We start from the raw sequence: 20,447 nt of genomic DNA, 5'->3' as shown, positions 1-20,447 counted from the left end.
ATCAAGAGCACTACTGGTATTTATCAAATGGGCTCGTTTGTGTTCCTACCGGTTCATAAAGGATGTACATCAGTCAGCCTTATGGTCATCTAAGCACAGCACGGGTTAGTTTGGTACTTCTTAGGCACTTTTTTACAGGTGTAAAATTCATTGTGCAGATTCAGTATTGGAGGGGTGGTGGGGGAAGAAGCTTCCAAATTTTCCTAAACAGAAATTTAGGAATTGGAAGTGCACTTTCCTCTCTCCTCACAAACCACACTCTGTGTGTGTGTGTGTGTGTGTGCGCGCGCGCGCACGTGTGTATGCACGCATGTACGGTTCGTGACTGCATGCATACACACATGGAAGAGCGTACCCAAGTCAGAATAAATTCTGTTACTCTCATCCGTTGAGCAAACCCTTTGTAACCAGTGCACGGGGGGCGGCTTTTGCTCACCTGTACGTGTACTGGTCACAGTACGGTGGATTATCATTGACCCCACGGATGTTTGCACTGACAGAAATGGCAGCACATCTCAGATCTTTGTCACAAGCCTTGACAGTAAAGGACTGGACATTCATAAATCCATCTTCCTCCATATCCAGCCTGGACACAACCATCAGAGTTCCACGGGCTGTGAAATGGACACAGATTTATGTCAAGCAAATTGGCCCAGGTTTAGAATCGAGGGTAGCAAAGTCTCTCTCATCTCCTGAATGAAAAGGATTGATACGTCTCCATTAGATTGCCTAAGAACTGGACTCACGTTAGGCTATTTTTGCTCTAGGATCTAATATGATCTAATACCTATTTTGCTCTAGAATCCTATTTTACTGTAAATAAATACAGCTTTGGCTGAGGACCTGGTGGTAGAAAGTTCAGCAAAGAGAAGACTTCTGGGAAAGCCTCGGGGGGCCGTTGCCAGCACACAGCCACAGCTCAGCTTTCTTCCTCCTGCTTTGTGTGTGTTCTCATTTACAATAAACTTTTAAAGGTCCCCGAGAAGATTCCCATAATGACCTACTTCTGTCCACAGCAAAGTAAGCATTTCCTGGATCAAGGTGGAAAGTGAGGTCGTTCATTAAATCTTTGTCCGTAGCTTGGCAAACGCCAATGGCCTTTCCAAGAGGGATTTCCTCGTCGAGTGTGATGTTCACCATCTCTCCGATGGTGGAGTTTTCTGTCCTGGGAGTCAGGGCACCTTTCCTTATGCTGTAAAAACTTTATTGAAAGAGGAAAAAATATGGGTGCGTTACTGAAGAGTGTTCTGCAGAAGACCATCTAAATAAAACCAGGAGCAAAACCCCTGCGATTCCAATGTGGGGACTTGTGGGCTGAAGCAATTTCTCTTGCTTACTTACGTGCAAGTGAGGATGGGGTCATTATTATTTATGTTAATAAGCAACACCTTTATGTGTCCAGTTGCAGAAAGGCCGTGTGCGTCGGTCACCTTCACTACTATCGAGTAGCTGCAAAGAAATGAAACGCAGCACGGGTAACACGAAGAGAAGTGGAGAGATTTCACAAACTTTCTCAGCACTAGATATGTTATGCCATCGTTAAGAAAATGCTTTGTTTTAAAACGTTAAAGTGATTTAAAGAGAAATCGCTTCTATTTTTAATACGGCAAGAGAATATTAATACATAAATGCAGGGGAATGGCTAATGGGCAGGATTGATTGATTTTTTTTTTTTTTTTTAACTAAGGTGATAATCTACCCTCATTGGATGCTATTAATGAGCCACTGCTGATTTAATGAGGCTTTGCCAATATTCTTACCAGGATTGATACAGATGTGATTTGCTGTACCTGAGGAGATGGATTTAACAGGGCTAAATAAGGCATAAAGGAATTTTCTTGATTTCCACTTAAACATTGGATGATCCCAAGGGTCATGAAGCCCATGAACTCAAGAACCTTGCCCTTCTGGATTTCAGGAAAGAGCTAATTTTATTAGCCAAAGAAGCATGTTTAACCTCTTCAACCTGCTACTTTACCCCTTAGCCCTCTGACCTATCGAGTGTTTTTAAGCAGAAGTGTAATATATGAGCACTAGTTTGACGTGGCTACTCCAAATCAGGCATGTGCTTTGCTGAATGGGGTTTTGGTGCAGGATGTTTACATCAGTTTGGTCCTGGCAAAATGTGAAGAGACTAATTGCAAGCTGTGGGCTTTAACAAGGAGCTATCATTTGCCTGGTATCCTGGCTCTGGAGTGAAATGGGGTTTAGATTAAAAAATAAGCATCGAGTCCCTTCCTGGCAGAGTGGTGTTAAGTATAAGTACAGGCTCTCTGGAGAGGCTGTTTCCTCATTGTCCCAGTAGCTTGGAGGTCCTGTTGTAGCAGACATTAGAAATGCAAACCAATTGGGGAGTGCCCAAGGGATTTTCAGTGCTCAGCTGCAGGGTTAAATGTAACACATGTAGATGCTTTCTGAGTACTTCTCAAGGCACTTGCAGATCAGCATGACCCATGTGCTTTGCGTTACAGCATGTAGTGCTGGGTCTTATGTGCCTGCAGACTTGCTCAACCTGGGTGAGTGCTGGGTGAGCAAGGACCATCCAAAATAAGAGCGTGGGGAGCAGCAGGCTTGCTCATTGGGGCTGGACATGACTTGGGGGAAGTCTAGTTGGGAGCCAACAGCCTGGAAGGACGTGCACTGAAGGACCCTCCAGGACCTGAATGAATGGCAAGTGAAGGGAGTAGGAAGAGCTTATAAGTAGAAGGGATAGGAGCTGCAAAAGTAACTCAGTTAAGAAGCAATGGGAAGTCCAGCTGTAGGGCCCGGCACCCTGGTCTCCACTGCAGGGTCCCTAGCTTCTGGACTGGGAGAGGCCTGAGCTGCAGCAAGCCGTGTTGTCTGGAGATAGTCCTTGCAGAGAAGGCAGCGGGACATGCATGGCTTTTGCTTTCCCTACCTTAAGGAGATGATGTGCCCGACAGAGGGCTTGGACCCTCTTTCCACAGCGAGGGAAGAAGGATAAATCCTCCCAGCACATCATCTGTGGCGGGGAGGGCGTGCGTGCATGCACACTGTATTGTATTTAACGACTGAATTTGTCATAGAAACAAGCACAAAAGGTTTTTCCCTTCCCTGCCACCTTCACAAAAGCGTTGCCTTTAGAGCACAAATATTAATAACATTCACGATAGTTGCAAAGGCCCAAAGTGCACCGTGTTCCTATACATCTAGGAAGTTGGTTCCCCTATAACCAACTTCCCTTTGAGTTGCCAGTCTCAGAGACAACTAAATCCCTGCTTATAAACTCAGTCTGGCAGGGTGGGTTTCCCCTCCCATGCTCCTTAGACTGGGAAATCTTGATGCAGTATCTAGTGAAACACATGTAAGGAGGCATGCAAGAGGGGAGAGGAAAATGTGGTTTGCATCTGGCTGTCTTGCAAAGAGCAGTGGTGTCAGCATGGGGAAAAAGTTTCTGTCTACCCAAAAGTTGCTCTTTGGGAAGGAAAATACTGAAATAGGGGGTTTTGACAGAAAATACAGCAAGTGCAAATGGCTGTATTTATGGATCGTGATTCTCAGGTGCTGAGTAAGTGAGTGAACTCAGAAAAGATTTAGCGGTCACCTTAAAAAGAGGGTTTTCCTATTAAAACCAGTTTTGGAAAAGGAGTGATTCTCAACTATTTAATAGGCTTGCAGAATGGAAGTCTGTCATGCTGCATGATATATTCCTTTTAAAGAACCAAAACTCTCCTACAGAGTACATTTATAGTGAAAGAGCTATTTTTGCAATATTAATATAGCTTGACTATTGTTCTCACTGGGTATAAACTGAGCATAAAAACCTGCAGGCCGTGGCAGGACTCCTGCCTATGTGTTTAAAGCTCTTCTGCAGGCTTGGATTTTTTTTTGCATCCAGGATTTTGCCTGCCAGATCTTGAGCCATTGCAGCCCAAGGTAAAGCCAAGTACTGACCCTTCCCGATACCCCTGCCACACACCTCAAGCTACTGGCTCTCCCTCTTCTGTATAACGAGATCCAGGGGGTGGAAGTGGATGAGAAAAACAATGGAGCTGGTAACAGCAGAATTTTTAATTAGCGAGGGCAACAAATCAGTAGAACAGCTCATCATGGGAAATGGAAAATGTGCCATCGCTTTAAAGTCTTTAGCTCCAGAAGGGATGTCACTGCTGTTGCTCAAGACTCTGCACAGGTTTGGGATGAAGGTCTGTGTCTCTCCAGGTCAGGCGGTCAGACTCGATGGAGAGGTTTGCTCTGCTGTCCTTAAAACTAATCTGTCTCTGCGTCTGTGATTGTCCAAATCAGGACATTTCCCATTGCTCACAGATCACAACTATTTTTAAATCCATTTTTTCCCAGTCTGTATTGGTACTTTTAACACTTGGGACTAAATTAATTAGTGCCTCTTCTGGTGATGGCAAAGGTGTCTCTGGGCTTGCTCCCCCTGGGCTAAGTAGGCTACCTTCTTAGGATGCAACTTAGTGGCCACCCCCCTGTCCAATGCAGCCCCTCTTGCAGGTCTTTCTACTTCCTTCTACCCCTTAAACATCTTCACTCCCTTTTTAACATTCACTAATAAAGTTAAACATTTAACCTTTGCGGTTAGGGGCAGTTGCCCTGAGATGAATTTTGAGCCACAGGGCAGATGAATCCCAAATCAGGAAGAGGCAGCCACCCACTTCTCTGCACTAGTTGTTTTCAGAGGGCCGGCGTGGGATCCCACATAGACATTTAAATGCTTGAGTGGATTTTGGAGGAGGGAACAAACAGCCCAACACTTTGGGCTCAAGACACTGACCAAGACTGGACGCTTAAAAAGGCTTTGGCCAATGCTATCGTCATTTCCACCTTTATTCTGCTTACCTGTTCTCATTTCCTTCCAGATGGAAAGAGGCTGTTGTGGAAATTGCCCCGGTCTCATCGATAGCAAATTCACTGCTCTCCGGCAAGACCTCCACGGAGTACTGTGAGACAAGAGCAGCGTTACAAGTACTGCAGCATACCCACGTCGGCAACTCTTAACATCCCGAATTAACAAGACCTTACAGCTGAACACGGCCTCCTGTCAGCACAGTCTTTAAAGGATAATGGTAGATTTGGCTAATAGGGTCACTGAAGCTTATACCTCCGCTTTAAGCAAAACCTGTGCCAAAATCACCCCATCGTACGCTTTTTACAGTCATTTTAAGGGAACGAAATTCTGTGGCAAATTCTGTAGCGGCTCAGTGCTGCGAGCAGTTTTGCATCTTCTTTCAGAGCAACATCTAATTGAACTAGGGCTGTAATGAGATGCGAGTGATTATCTTTGACTCGTACAGAAGTTTCTGCCATCCTTGTTCACGCTTCGCTCATCGACGGCGCCTCCTTTCAGTGCGGCTGCTCGTGGTGCCAAGTGCGATCCGTTTTGAGGGAAGGGGACTGGACTCTGGTCCACGCGGTGTAGGCAGCAATGGAAAGACTCGCTTTCCTTGGGCAAGGGATGCTACAAGATGAAATGAGGAACGGCAATCACTACTATACTATCGTTAAGTTAAGCTGGACAGGAGTACGGGAAAGGAGGAATAGCTTTATAGAGGCCAGTGAGGTCCTGGGCAACCCCCCTCCCACCCAGGGTGTTCAGTCCCGGCAGGATCAAGCCCTTCCAAGGATGCCACCTCTAGTGACCTCTATGAACTGGGGCATCGGGAATATATTTTGCGGGGGGACCGGTGTGGTGAAATCCCTGCCTCTCTTGAAGGGGAGAACAAGCTGCTCTTGATGAGACAAGTGGCAGCTGGTTAATAAGCTTGGTTGGGGGGACATTGGAGCTCATCAAGCTGTCGTTGTGCAGCCCTGGGGCTTTGCCCTGTTGGTTTTGTTGGTCCGACTTCCTCCCAATGAGCCTTTTGATTCTGCTTGACTTAGCGGGGCTGTTCCCAGGGTGTGCTGTGACGCTGGGCACCACGGCCTGTTGCAGGAGAGAGATGGGGGCAGCTTCTCCAATCCCAGCTCAACTGCATCCATTTTCACTAGCTGAGACTCACCTAGGAGGTAAGGTGTACTATAGTCACCTCTCTGTAGGAGCAGGTTTTGCTAACGTGCCATCCAGAACAGACCCAACAGGCTCCGACTGCGACTTGAGGAAAATGCCTCGTGCTGGTCGTTACCTTCTGAAGCACCAAGCACGCTAATTCAGCTACCGGGCAGGTGCAGGCCAGTATAAGGGCTGTAGGTCGTAGCCAGTATAAAGCTGTACACCTGCCAGTATAAAGTAGTTTATCACAGCTGTTCTCGCTTCCAAGTGGTCAACGACATCCAAATGAATAGGAGGAGACTTGTCCAGATATGCACAGCGTTTCCCAGTGCATATTGCTCTGACTAATGTTCCACAATTCAGTAAAGGCACGTGCATCCCACCTAATGAGTGGAGGCGAATAAAGCAATTTGTGAAGCTTAAAGTCATGTAGGGGCAGATGGCGAGGTCTTTGCTCCTGTCAAATCGTACCTTTCGAGAGGATTTGCATGGGGTGGTTTAGATAGGGGTGGTCCTGCCCCACGCTGGGGGTGGACTTGATGACCTCTGGGGCTCACTTCCAGCCCCATTTCTCTATGCTTCCTACTGAACCCAAGAGATGCACGACTGATAATCAGACCTATTTATGTGTCTAAAAGCTGCAGAAAGGCACCTAGCAGGATTTTTAAAAGGACCTAAACAGAGTTAAGCGCCGGACCTGCTTAGCTGTCCTCTGAGCCTGGGAGTACGAAGGATGTTGTTGAATATTGCAACCCATTGGGCAGCTGTAGTGAACATTTAGGCTGTTGCTGGCATTTAGGCAGCATCCAGAGGATGATTATACAAGACACAAAATGCAATGGCTTTGGGAGAGAGAAAATGAGGCATGCTGAGAAATTCAGAAGAGGCCTTTTCTTGGTGTGGCAGACAGTGAAGGAAGGAAGAGCACCTTCAGGCTTAGCGGGAAGAGCCGGGGTGAGATGAGCATGGCAGAAACGGGGAGAGTGAAGATGCGCCCGAGCTGGGCTTGTTGGAGGAAACCACCAGTGACAATATCAGAGCTACGGGCTGGAGCCGAGTCCTGGAAAGCCAGAAGGGAGAAAGTGGGATACTGGAGCCTAATGTGTTAGGGGAAAACCTTAAACACCTGCTAGAATTGGGGGGGTCTTGCCCCCTTTAAGTCACTGGAGCTCTGCATGGGAACGGGAGCGTCCGTGCCTCGGGGTGATAGCGGGCTCCCTCCAGTACCGAGCCACGTCATATGGGTGGGTAACATCCGGTGCCCCATTACCCATCCCTGGCTCTTAATTTGGGTCCCCAGGGAGGGGACAGCTTGTTTATAGCCCCGGGTTTTTCAGCTTTTATCTCACACGAGCAAAATTTGGCTGGTAGCTACTGTCTGATATATTTACATCTGCCGAGCGGTTGGCATGGTTGCTAGGTAACTTTCTGGCTGGCAATCGGCCGGAGAGCTGAACTGCTGACCCGGATGAACAATCACAAGCCGAAGACGCTTGATCTTGCCGGGTTTGCAAGAAGGTCGCTCACGCGCTGGCTTAGCCCTCCCGTTATCTGCAAGGGGAAGTGTCGCAATGCTGGCAGGTCTCGGCTCTTGTGTAATTTAAGTCGTGACACCTCTCATCCTGCAGGCTTTTCCCAGGCCGTGCTCCCCTTCGCCCCCCAGCATGTCCATAGGACCAGCCTGGTGATGTTTGCTCCAAATTTTTCAGCGTAAGTGTCTCATTCAGTCATTTTCTAGTGTGCATTTCGAGAACTGAGTATTAAAGGCTGAACCTTCTTGGGCCAGATACAGGGTAGGTCTGCTTATAATCTAGGCCTTCAGTTCCTTGGAGCAGGGAGGACGAAGAGCTGTCCCGTTGCAGCAGGAATTATGCCCAGGCTGCTGTCACAGAAGTGACCACCTTGTTGCATTGATCTTTAAACTAGCCAGCTCAGGCCCCAGTAAGAGTATAACCACATCAGCAGGGAAAAGACTGAGCTGCAAAATCTGCCCTAAAAACTTGGTAAATCAGGCTGCCAGGAGCTCTCCCCTACCATGACTCGCCTGCTACTGGTACTCAAGCTAGTGCAACGCCAGCTTGGGTGCGTGTGCACCCAGCCAAGAAGAAAATGGCTCTGTAGGCAATAATCTAGTAGGTCACCTGCTCTAAAGCCAAAGTTTTGTCCTAGTACCAATCTGTAGTAAATGCATGGAGTAAATTAAATGTATTCCCTAGTAAAAGAGGAGAGGATGCACAGCATAGAGCCCTACTAGGTTGATCTACACATTCATTAATGCACTGTAATTACTGCGTGTTAAGTTCAGTACTTGCATAACCAAGCATTAAATCAATGTGCAGTCACTGGCGCTCCTGTGCAGCAGCGCCGGCGCATGGGTTTTTATAGATGCTAACTGCGCCGTAGCCTAATACTACTGCACAGTAGCATATTAGCACAGGTTTTGCCCGCCACAGTACTGCACAGTGTTATTCGGCTAGCATCTTGTGTAGATGCACCTACTGTGGCGTAAAGTTACTCCTCCAGAAAAGCATGCTTTACCCTGTCTGCTCAGGACACCAGTGTCATTTTAATCCAGCTTGAAATACAAAGTAAATTCCCCTGTGTCAAAAGTGTTTCTGTATTTTCACCCTTTTGTGCAGCATCTCTGTCTAGGCTGGGCTGCATTCAGGACGTGATGGTCCCCAAGCTTAAAGAGCAATTTGCTGGGCTAGCCCAGCCCCTATGGTGGGCTTATGCCGTGGGCAAGCAGGAAGGGATCCCCACGGAGCCACAGCTCTCGCCCAGACTTCCCATGGGCACAGAATGGCCTGCCCAGGTCCCACAGGCAATGTTTGAAACCAAATGGCAAGGGGGGTTGAAAGCTTTCTGGTGACACTGTTAAGGCTCGTATCCACCCTTCTGCATATATATCGTGAGCCCTTCCAAAGCACACTGCTGCAGTGACACGTGGGGCAGACAGGGAAGGAGCTATTGCTTTCAAAGAGCAGCAGTCTTGCTCCAGACATGAAGGAAGATCACTCATTCATCCCCCTATATCAAAGCCCGTAGTGCAGCCTCTTCCACATCCAGCACCATGGCCCATGGTGTGCTTGGGGGATTTGAACACAATATGCCAGTGACACAGTGTCTGCGGTGCTGCCTTTTAAAAATCAGTGATCTCCTTACTGTTTTTTCCCCTACTGTGTTCATTCAGCAAGGACCGCAGTTTGATTGTACCAAGAATCGGGGATTTCTAAGTTCTAGCAGGGGATGCGTTTGCCACGAGATCTATTTGGTTTGGTCTTGGAGGTAAATAATTTGCATGAGCAAAAGTTTATGGGGTGGGGGGGAGAGTTGTTTGGTTTTGAACACCACAAATACATTTGAATGTATTTCTAATTTTACGTAGCAATCAAATGCAAGCTCTTTTATGGGAATGGAGAGGTGATTTGAATATTAAAACTTGCATGAGGCCTTTTGAAGATGGGAAATCGCAAAGGAGCATGGAAGTATGTGTCCATTTGAGGTTCGGTGGAAACGGTGACGGCTGCGACTAGCAGTGATTGGCTACTGTATGTTATGAACTACTTCGCCATCTTGTGGATGAACTAGCAAGCGCTTTGGCAGCACACTTAATTTGTAACCGGTTTACATGTGAGCTGAGGCCTACAACACTTGAGCATGTGCATAGGTCTGGTATTGCTCCGTTAGACTTCTGCTGAACTTGGGACCCTGTGCTCGGATCTGCTCAGAACAATTGTCTAACCAAGCTCAAAGGTACCAAAGCCAAACGATCGTTATGACCTTTGCTTCGTCTACTTTCTCGGCCATGGAGTGAGTGACAGCTGTAGGGTCAGGTCTTGTGATGGGGGGGGAGGTTTCCAACTAAAGCGGGCAAGAAAGAGCAAAATATCCGATAATGTAAGGCAGACAAGGTTCTTCGGGGAAATCTGATCTCTTTTATTTGACCAACTCAAATAGTTGGAAAAAATTCTTCTTTGCAAGCATTGCAAAGAAAGCTTCTTTCCAAACCTGAAAAAGAAGAAAGAAGCTTTCTTTGCAACGCTTGCAAAGAAGAATTTTTTCCAACTATTTGAGTTGGTCAAATAAAAGAGATCACATCCACCCAAAGAACCTGGTCTGCCTGTGTCCTTAGACCAAAACGGCTACAACCTACACCCATAACGTACAGTGGATTTGAGCTCCGTTCCTTGCTGTTTTTATGCGTAAACAAAGGTGGTTTTCAAATCCCTAAATTGGGCTTCTGCCCTGTGACTCTGTCATTACACTCTCATTTACACAGTTGTAAACCAGAGCAGAATAGGCCTCGTCCTACTTTCAAAGGAGCCACGGGAGTTCACATAAAAAAAAAAAAAAAAAAAGGTTGTTCTGAATCAGTTCTTGGAAAATATTCTCTCCAAACACTTCACGATGATTTGAGCCCAAATTTCTCCAAAGATGTTAAAAAACAAAAACAAGGCCTACACCATAATCTCCCTTCTCCTCCTCCCCGAAAACTTTGAAGTTTAATTTCTATTCTATAGCGAAGGAACTGTCAGCGTGTTTGTTTTATAGCTAAACTGTGTCAGCCTTTGAAGATTGTGGTTTATAATTAAAATGCTAACAGTTCCTTAATTACCGGCATGACTGCAGGATCATTCAATACCGTGTAATTGTTTAGCCTTCTGATGAGGAACACGACTAATTATTTTTTCTGTAGGATCTTCAAATAAAACATGCTCTGTTAGGATCTGATCGCTCTGGTCCTATCACCCTGACAAATCCACCTGCCAGGGAGACGCACCTCAAACGAAGCCCAGTTAAGTCACCTCTCAGTGGGCTCCTGGAGCCTCTTTAAGTAAGAGAAGACTTAGGGTTTGCTCCCAGGCTCACAGCCCCACTGACGTGAGTGAAACGACACTGATTTTTGCCAGCTGAGCAGTGGACCCGCTTGGAATCGGTTGCCCATCCCACGCTGGTGGAAATCAAGAGCAACTGTACTGACATCAGTGAAGCAGCGTCCTCTATGCAGTGAACAGGCTGAGCTCCACTTTTCTGTTTGACCATCTTCCGCGGGGCTGTGAGCTACTGGGACAGCGCCGAGAGGAGGACTTTCTAGCACTTCCCTCCATTGCTTCTGCTAAATTCATCCATTTGGAGGGTGTATCCTAAACGCACAAAGTTAAGCCCTTACTCCCAATCGTCTTCCTCCCCCTTGGCTAAGGACTGCAGGAGTTGGCAACCCTTTCGATTTGAGGTGTTGTATTTCGATGCTTTGCAGGCTGTGTTGTCTTCTGGGCGGAACAGGAGGCTGGGACACCAAGGCCTGGGTCCTGCCCCGGGGATCTTTGCCTGAACAAGTCACCTTCTTTTCCCCACGTGTAATGTTGGGATAAGAGTTGTGACACCCTTTCCGAAGTGCTGTAAGGTCAAGCCCTGGAAGAGGATAGCTTGAGAGAGAGTTATGTAGAAGGTGCCTGTCCTCGTTTCCAGGTGCCCCCAGCAAACATTTACATGGCTGTCTGTAAAGGGGTACTGATCCAGCCAGCACTTCCCACCCAGCAGGAAATAACAAAGCAGACGTCGCTTCACCCCTTGCACAGGACTCGGGGTCTAAGGGCAATTTGTAAATAAAAGTGACCTTTCCGTCCTGTGGGGGTTGGACTGAATTCGTGGCAGAAAGCAGGGCAGGTGCCACATTTTCATAGACAATGTCTGATGAAGCAGGTTGTTGCTCATAAATGCTCATGTCTCTCTGAACTAATTAGTATCTAAGGTGCCACCCTGCTCTGCCTTTGGCCTGACTTCAGGCTGGTTCAGGCCAACCACCTCTGTGACCATGGCTAATGAGGTATGTGGGGCACAGCCAGGCCCTTAGTTGTTAGACCCCATCCAATGCCACGACCATGGGCTGCCAGTCTGAAGGCCCCAAAATACTTGTGGATGAATGCTGCAGTCACGGAGCATTGCCAGCGATGACAGCGTCTCAGCAAGCACAGTGGATCTGTTTAATTTACAGATGTATTTGAGTAACTTTGCCATCAGCCCACTAACTTTTTTTTTCCATCTATTACTGTACATTACCTTCAAGGCCTCTTCTTCTGGATCCTTGGCTCTGGCTGTATAAATGACGGTATGTGCTAAGGTGTCCTCTGCAACCCACACTTCCATCACTGCAAGACAGAAATTAAATGAGCCCAGTCTCGAATTCAGTGCTGTAACTCTCGGGCTGACTTATGCTAAGACAAGATCGGGATCGGATCCAGCGACCCATGCCTGTTGAATGCTAGGTGCGAGTGCTTTGTACCTCGGCCGAGCTGAGCAAGGGCGCCGGTGAAGAAGGGGGCTTCGTTGACATTGGAAATCTGCACGGCGATCGTCTGAGAAGCTGATCTCCCCACCATGTCTTTCACCAGTATCACAAGCGAGTAAAGCGCCACGGTTTCAAAATCCAGCTCGGGCAGCATTGTCGTCGTTAGCTGGGACCAAGAGAGGAAAACATTACAGAAATGGAATAAAACGTGCTCATTAGCACAAAACGCTAGAGCTTATAAACCTTGAGCTCCTGCATTTTTTATCTGGCCCCTCAGGAGGGCCAGGGAAATGTTTTAAAAAATGAATTATGGGCACGTAAAGTCAGGCTGCTTTATTGCATTGTCTTTCCAGCTTGCGCGCACAGCCAGTGGCAAATACAGTAGCAGAGTATACACATGGGACCAGGAAAAATTAATGAGATTTTTACCATTGAGAATAATGAGAACAGGATTAGACCTCAAACCAGCATCCTCAGTGTATCTCCTCATTACATACTCTGTGCCATTTCTGTAGCTAATCACAGTCAAAGCTATGGACAGGTAACAATTTGAAAATTGTATAACCAGAACACTGCTTGTCTCATTTACATTGATGTATCTATGTAATCTCTGTGTTTCAGTCCTTTAGTGTTATTTTGCTGTGAAATTGCTACTCTCGCCTCAGACTGCCCAGCTCCCCCCCTCCTCAATGAGATGAGTAATTTTAAAGCAAACAAGCAAAGGAAGGAAGCTCAACAATGGGTAACGAAAGAATAATGCAGAAATAGGAAGGTAGATTTAACTTTCTAACCCTTTGCAAAATGGCAAGATAAACCCTAACAAGGGGAATTTGCTCTGTTCTCTGTGAGTCTACCCAGTTTCACTGCACCATATATTTAACGGGATCATTTACTATCATCACTGATGCTTCAGCAGATTATTGGCAGCCTGTTTTCTAAAGCAAGCGTGACCGTGACCAGCGCGTGTTTCTGTGTTCATTCAGATGACGGCTCCTTGAAGCAGAGGTTTTGAACTTGTTGCTTCTAAAAAGGCAGTTTAATGTGTTGCTTTGGTCTTTTACAGCTGCAAAGAGGTGGTCAGCGTGTGCCAGGTGGCAGAATTGTTGCTCTGTGCTTTAACCGAGAGATGCTTGTTGTGGGGCATGACTAGATGCTTGGGACATACTTACTTTCCATTGATTTGTAGCTTTGGGGGTAATGATAAATGGATGCACAACTGGGTTGGCATTCACAATAACCGGCTCTCCAACGAATGAACCGGGAGGAGATGCGGTGACGGTGATGGTGGTAACTACCGTGTGCTCTGGTGCATTTTCTGCCACGGGGCTGGGGTTCACAACAGTTAAACTGAGCAGTGCTTGAAAACCTACGAGAGAAGAGTGCAGGTGTTGATGTGTTTTATAGAAAAAAAATAAAATAATGCTGCCCAATTTCTCTGGAGTCTCCAGGGCTTGGGGCTAAAGCTTAGCAAACAGGAACGAAAGTTAGGCTCTGAGGTCAGTCCTGTCTCTGCCGGTCTGGATTGGGGCTGTCAGAGGACTGCTGGCAAGGCAGAAAGCCGTGGAGAGCAATGCTGAGGCAGATCTGCTGCAGGTTGCATTCAGGTGGGACACTGTCCAGGGAGTTTTCAGGTCCCGAGGCACAGAGGCACCCTGAAAACGTGCTAAATGGATTTTGCCAGTGTTGGTCCCCCCATAGTTGGCTGTGACCACCAGGGCGGATCTGGCAGGGCTAAGCGAGTCTGCGTCTAGATATCGCGGGGCAATCCTCAAGGACGGATTAAAAATAGTACAAACTTGGAGCAAATGGTAGCACCTCGACTAGCTCTGTAGGAGCCCAGAGGCATTGGCCAAGGCTGCCTGCACGTCGCACGCTGACCCGCCCCGTAGCAGCTCCGACCCCAGCGGAGAAGCCAGCAGCAGCACTCGAGAGCACTCCCAGCAAAACGTGCTCCTATCCTACTGCTGCAAACAAGGCGTCCTAATCCTGGTCTACCGTGCGCTCGGCACGTGTGGTATTACTCTCCCCTCGGGGAAGACTAGGTAGCCTGGCCCAGCTTCCACGGTGGAATCCACCTCGTGCTGAAACGATGATTGCTTCTGCGAAAAGGGACGCACGCTAAAGGGGAAAAGCAGCCAGCCTTAGGTGCGTGGGCAGGACCGGACCTGGGGCTTGTTCTGGGGGATTTGGACTAGCTCTAGATTAGCCAGGTCATGCCGTGCGTGATTGCTCGCAGCTTTCCTAGGTTCTGAGAGTGCTTCTCTGAACGTCCTTGCCTCTCAAGTTTCAGCAGTAAGGCCAGACTTTTCCTCTTATGTAATGGAGTATTTACTCAGTCAAAGCCTGTGCAATTACACAAGAGATTTCCTACATTTACCTGCGTGCAGGCAAGGACCGAGCAGGCTCTTCCTCGTTGTTTGATGCACTTACAAACATAGGCAGACAAGGTTTGATGAGCTCAGGGGAGCACGTAAGCACGATTTAAATTCACAAGACAGTCTAGTCAGCCCAATCATGTGTTGGCTGCACTCGCAGCATGGCTAATAGTAATAGTAATAATAATGTTTCAGGGTTGTTGGTTGTAGCCATGTTGGTCTAAGGATACAGGCAGACAAGGTTCTTTGGGTCAATCTGATATCTTGTATTAAACTAACTAAATTAATTGGTCAGATTGACCCAAAGAAACTTGTCTGCCAACAATAATAATATTAATAGCCACCCTTTCCCATGCAAAGTTGCTCTACGTTGCAGGGCTTATAGGTTTATTAGAACCAAACTATCCAACATGTCCTACGTGTAATTGGATCACAAGCAAATCCACTGTTCCATGGATATTACCATCCTCTTTTACCAATTAGCTGCCAAAAATATGGATTAAACTCCCCCGGTGGAAAAGCACTGCGCAGATAGGATTCTGTGCTCAGTGAAACGATTCCTCATGAGTTGTATTTGATCCCAGCATTTCTACTGCTTTTCTATACTTTCATGGAGGGGGTTGACCCTGTGGCCCAACTTTTGGTATCCTCATTCAGGAAAGTGCGACTGTTTCTGGAGAAGGTGCTATGCGATCCGAGGTCAGCCTGACAAGACTCAGCCTTCTAGAGATAAGAACCTAATTCTATGTGACATTGATGTGCGCTCTCTAAACAGTAGCGCAATAATTAAATGCTAACTTCGTTTGCACCGAATTTCTCCAACTGCCCGTGTAGTCAATTATGGTAGATTAAATTAGATGTAAGCCAACAGGGCGCAACCATTTTGAACTGAGCAAATCAATCAATGCAAATAAACATTATTAAAGCATATAGAAGACAGGTCCTAGCCACAGCCCATTGCAGAGGATGAGAGAGGCTGCTCTTGACTTCATCTGAGCTGTGGATCACACTTGAGGGTTAACGATTCCCCCAGATGACGGGTTTGATGGAGTGAGGGGTTTTGCACAGCACTCTCAAATGAGAGCTGAGAAACGGGACAAAAGCCCAAATATTTGCTTATTTGCAGAGACTTCAGCCCATCGCCAATTTACATGCGCATAGACTCGGCTGTGTGGGGGTGGCCATCCAGCCACTTCCCCTGAAATCTAGACACTTGCATTTTTGCTGCTGACTCAAACCATTACCTGAAATATCCATGGCATGCTAATTAATAATTTTTGCTTTTGTGTATTTTTTTTAAATTGCCAATACTATTTTTTCATGAATGCTAACGAGGTAGAATTGATCTGACAACACTGATCAGATTTGTAAAGCATGAATCAGAAATCTGGGTACTGACCTGGAGCTGAATCCAACCAAAGAAGAATTACGAAAATGTAACGCATTCTCTTTTTAATATGGTTCCCAGTGACGGATCACAAGCTTGTTTCGGTGCCTTCCCCCGTGACTGACTTTCGGGGCAGTAAGTGGGATGGGAAGGCTTCTGTGACATTTAATAGGAAATATTGTTCTGGGCGGCATTGTCCCTTTCCAGGTGCTCTGTCTAAACTTGTCACTTGCTCATGCTATCAGCAAGCAATCATCTTTAGTTACAGCTTAAACCTTTTCCCTGCTTTGTTTTTTTATTTTATTTTTTTGTTCGTTTGTTTGGTTGGTTTGTTTTCAGCAAAATGCAATACTTGAGGAAAAATATTTGCTGTGGAATAGCAGTCAGCACAAACAGAATTAACACAGCAGCTTAAGTCTGCAGCTTAATTTTGCTTCATGTAAAATGAGATTTAAGCTTTAATAGGGTGTTTGAGGTAAGAGTCACTGGAAAATCATTAGCAAACAACCTGCCCTGCTAACTCATAAATTGCATGCTCTTGCTTGTGCCAAAACAGTGTGCTAACAAAGCTAATTTGTTTCACAAAGCACAGTGCGTGATTACCACTATCTCCAGATGATGTAACACTGGTTTGTTGAGAAACTTGACCTGATATCCTGTTCTTAATGGCCTGGTCCTTTCCCCACTAAGAGAAACCTGCCTTTTAAATTCTCCTGGTGACAGCACTCTTTATCTAATGACTGCCTGAGGTCCTTTCCACCCTCATTTTCTGTGATTCTGTGATTTCAAGCAGTTTGGCCAGGTGTAAAAAGTTGGTAAACTTCTCTCCCTGCTGTGCCTCCGCATTGTCTGTTCTTATACCCCAGATATCTCACTCAAGAAAACAAATTCAGCAGCTTTTGGCCAGGTACCCCAGCGCTCCGGGCTTGAGTGACCCATCACTGAAATGAAATGGCACGTTGGGGCCATCTTTTGCCTCTTCTCCCACACGCCCTGCTGAGACGCCTCACATAAAGATAGTTATAAATGTGCCCATGTACAGAGAGAACTGGGCCCCTACCCAGCCAAACTGTTCTCACTGGGGACTGCATCCTCTGAACGTGCATTGGTGTACCAGACCTGCAATCCCCAGGCCCCTGGAGAAGTAGATCTACGTGCCAATCCCTGGACCCCTGGAGAAGTAGATCCATGTGCCAGTGCACGGTAAGCTGGCTGTTTAGCATCGATGGATAGACAAATTCTTATGCATGCTAGGAGCTATACCAACATGCAGCTATCCGTCTATGCATGCTTCAACCTTGCACCGGTGTGCAAGACCTGGAGAACACAGATCCTGTAATGGACATGAAAGATCCAGCTTTTCAAAGCTGCAATATTTCCTCTCCCTCTCTTGGGCTTTCTACCCTGGGGGTGATGGTAGATATCATGCACATATTGACCTTTGTCCTGAAGACATCCGTAGTTAGGCTGAAGTTCTTCCAGAGGAACAGCTCCATTTCTTTCAATGGGACAGTTCACCTACCTGCATAAACGCTTTTAGGATGGGGACCATGAGCTATAAGCAAGCATTGGAATAAAGGGCACTACTTACAGGACAATGCTATTTTAAGTCATAATTTCACAAGGAGGAAGCATCTTTGACCACCTGCAACCTGAGAGACTGCTCCTGCCTTTGTTTTGCATCATCACAGAGCCTCACAGCAGAGCTCAGAGACGCCCTACCAGCTAAGAAATGCTTGCCCAGAGGAGTTTTCCATCTATTGACTCCTCTGTGAAATCCTAGGAAATATGAACTTTCATGTCTACCCAGGAGAACTTTTACAATCTTTTCTCCAATGCCTGATGAAGGGTGTTTGTGCCCGAAAGCCTGCAATTAAATAATTTATTTATTTTTTTAAATCTAGTTGGTCTTATAAAAGATATTGCCTGTACCATGAGTCCTGATTGCTTTTTCCTGTAAACCAATACAGCTATGACCTGGATACCTGACATTATAATTCTTAACATTTTCTGTCCTCAACTCGCAGTAAAAGCCAGCAGAATACCAAACGCGGGGGAATAGGATAGGGTCCACGTGCTGCCTGCCAAAGAAAAGAGAAACATGAAACCTCTCGGGGAACAAGAAAAGCCAAAAGCAGCTATTACACTCTCTGAGTCAAATGAATTATGTAGCCTTTGAGGGGTAGGATTTGATCTAAAAGACTGTTTGAATACAATTCGGTACCATCCTGCAGAGAGAGGGTGGATGAGTTGTATGTACGAATCCCTGCTACGCTGGGGAAAATCCCTGGCAAGATTAGTCTCTGCTACCATCTGGTGTTGGGAAAATACAAGTGCAAACTTGCCTCTGAACCAGAAGGATGTTGCGTTTGATTGACTTACACCAGAGGCAGCCCATTATTCTGTACGGGATGAAATAGTCCCGTCCAGTTTCTGCTCCGAGTTTGGCACGATGCATTCTGCATGCCAGCCTGCAACAGACCCCTGCGTTGGTGGCTAACTCATCCCACAAGTGACTCCTTCTTGGATATGCCTTATGCCCCATTGACTTTGCTTTAGATTTCTTCTGCAGCAGGGGAAGAGGGACCTGTGGCTTAATGAGTGGGAGAAGAGGGGATTTTTTTTTTTCCAGAGGAGGGTGGAATTTGCAATTTGTTTCTTTGGGATTCACTTTGTTAGCATCAAAGTGATGGAGTTAGGGAGGAAAAAGCTTTGCCTCTAGAGCATCATCCCTGCAGGGCTAGGTTTTCCGCAGGGTCCCGAACCTTTTGGGGTTACCATATTAAGAATATTCACTGCTACAATTACTCAGCACAGCACAGGCTGAAATCCAGTCACTCAGGACATGCTTGCCATCATACTAAAATGTCATGCACTTGCCAGTCACCAGGAAACATTTGGCTGCTTATTGTCACATTTCTCACAGCTCTGCTGAATTTATTATCTCTTCGCAGTCACAATTTTTCAGTGGGCCGTTTCTCACAGCGGTCACCGACCCATTTGCAAGTTAGCAGAGAAGAAATACCTTACCCTGGGCTCGTGGCAGAGCTGAGTTCGAAGTGCTGGGTTCATCATCCGCGAGCCTGTTGGGATGTCTGTAGGTATCGAGATGAGAACGCTGAAGTCTCTGCTAGTCAGTTAGCTTGAGGTGAAGGGACCATGAACTATAGACAAATGCACTCCTCTGACTCTGGAGCCTACTTGAAAGAGCCTGGCAATGGTAAGAGGCAGCTAGCTACAAAGAAAACTCGTCAAGCAAAAGCAAGATTGCAAGGTAAGTCATATTAATGTAGTGTGATAATTGCATTTAGCGTATTAATTTCATCCTAGACCTTAAATGCTGGAGGCTGCAAGTGAGAGAGGAACAGTGGAAAATCCCTGGTCAGACCCAGTTCATTCTGCCTTTCAGCGTCTGCTCTCTGGCGCTGCATGACGCAGGAGACTGAGCAAGAGGGACCCAGGGTCTGGCCCAGTAAAGAGCAGGTCTTATGTTTTAGTACCTCCATGATCTAGTAGATGGCAAGGAGATGCTTATGGGCCATGTGGTGATGCATCGATCTTTGAAGGGGAAGAGTCATTGTTTAACTTTCATCTTGTGCTTTAAAGCAAGGAAAAATCCTGTGTTGGGAGACCAAGAGAGCCTACGAGACATTCAGAGAAGATTTCAAATCCTACCAGATTGCTGATGGTGTTGTCTGAAGCCGCTCTAATGCAAACAAAACCAATTTATTCACTCCTGCCTGAAGTCAGTGGTTAAAATTGGATTTGAAGCTTAAAAATAAGTTTATGTAGTCAGCTAGCATTGGATTTTCACGTTACCAGATCCTAAACATGAAGCCTGGGGGATTAATCCATTTTATTAGTTTGGTACAGTTGATTTTTATATACAACTTAAAGTGAAATGAAGTGTTGTTCTTCCATTGCTTACCTCACAGCAAAAAGAAAAAAGCAAGAGAAAAACTTGGGAGTTTCTTTATTTTGCAGAAATCATGAATGAAAAATGCTCAGGAAATGTTCAAAACGAACTTCAGCTCCATCAGGAGGCAACGGGTGAAGTGCTGGTCCAATGTTCCCCTGATTGCAAAGAAGCCAGGACCTTGCCCATGAGGGGTCTTGCAAGGTCTCAGCATCTCTCCGGTTTAGGTCCGGTGTTAGACGCGTGGTTGTTGAACGCCATTTAACTGTGTTTCAAGCAAACAATTTCTTTAATTCTGTGCCTGAAACATATAATTAGCAATGAGTCATCTCTGATTCGGGTGGCAGAGCGCTGTGTTGACGGACTTAGTGAATCAAAATGTCCTGGTACCGGATGAAGTTGCCTTCTGCAGCAGAAGCAACTCGGCATGCCTTGAAAACCGGGGGAATAAAAAAAGGGATTTATGGCGCAGGTGAAGATGGCCCTGAGAAAAATGCTCCCCG

At 46.5% G+C, this 20,447-nt stretch overlaps 1 protein-coding gene across 1 annotated transcript in view; it reads right to left on the bottom strand.

The window, feature by feature from the left end:
* Positions 1-18,486, bottom strand: part of LOC149855959 (cadherin-related family member 3-like) — a 35,968-nt gene extending 17,482 nt beyond the window's left edge. The window contains exons 1-10 of the mRNA XM_090021153.1: positions 18,411-18,486; positions 13,436-13,632; positions 12,261-12,432; positions 12,038-12,126; positions 9,735-9,838; positions 6,108-6,198; positions 4,825-4,925; positions 1,342-1,449; positions 1,005-1,201; positions 437-614 (exon numbers count right to left, since the gene is read on the bottom strand). Of these exons, the coding sequence (XP_089877279.1) occupies positions 437-614; positions 1,005-1,201; positions 1,342-1,449; positions 4,825-4,925; positions 6,108-6,198; positions 9,735-9,838; positions 12,038-12,126; positions 12,261-12,432; positions 13,436-13,632; positions 18,411-18,486 (1,313 nt within the window). The remainder of the gene's footprint in view (positions 1-436; positions 615-1,004; positions 1,202-1,341; positions 1,450-4,824; positions 4,926-6,107; positions 6,199-9,734; positions 9,839-12,037; positions 12,127-12,260; positions 12,433-13,435; positions 13,633-18,410) is intronic.
* Positions 18,487-20,447: the final 1,961 nt, after the last annotated feature.

Source organism: Crocodylus siamensis, chromosome 11 (genome assembly GCF_052110815.1).
Source record: "Crocodylus siamensis isolate JL-2025a chromosome 11, ASM5211081v1, whole genome shotgun sequence".
NCBI classification, from domain to species: domain Eukaryota; kingdom Metazoa; phylum Chordata; order Crocodylia; family Crocodylidae; genus Crocodylus; species Crocodylus siamensis.
This window is presented reverse-complemented; position numbering and strand designations above follow the sequence as displayed.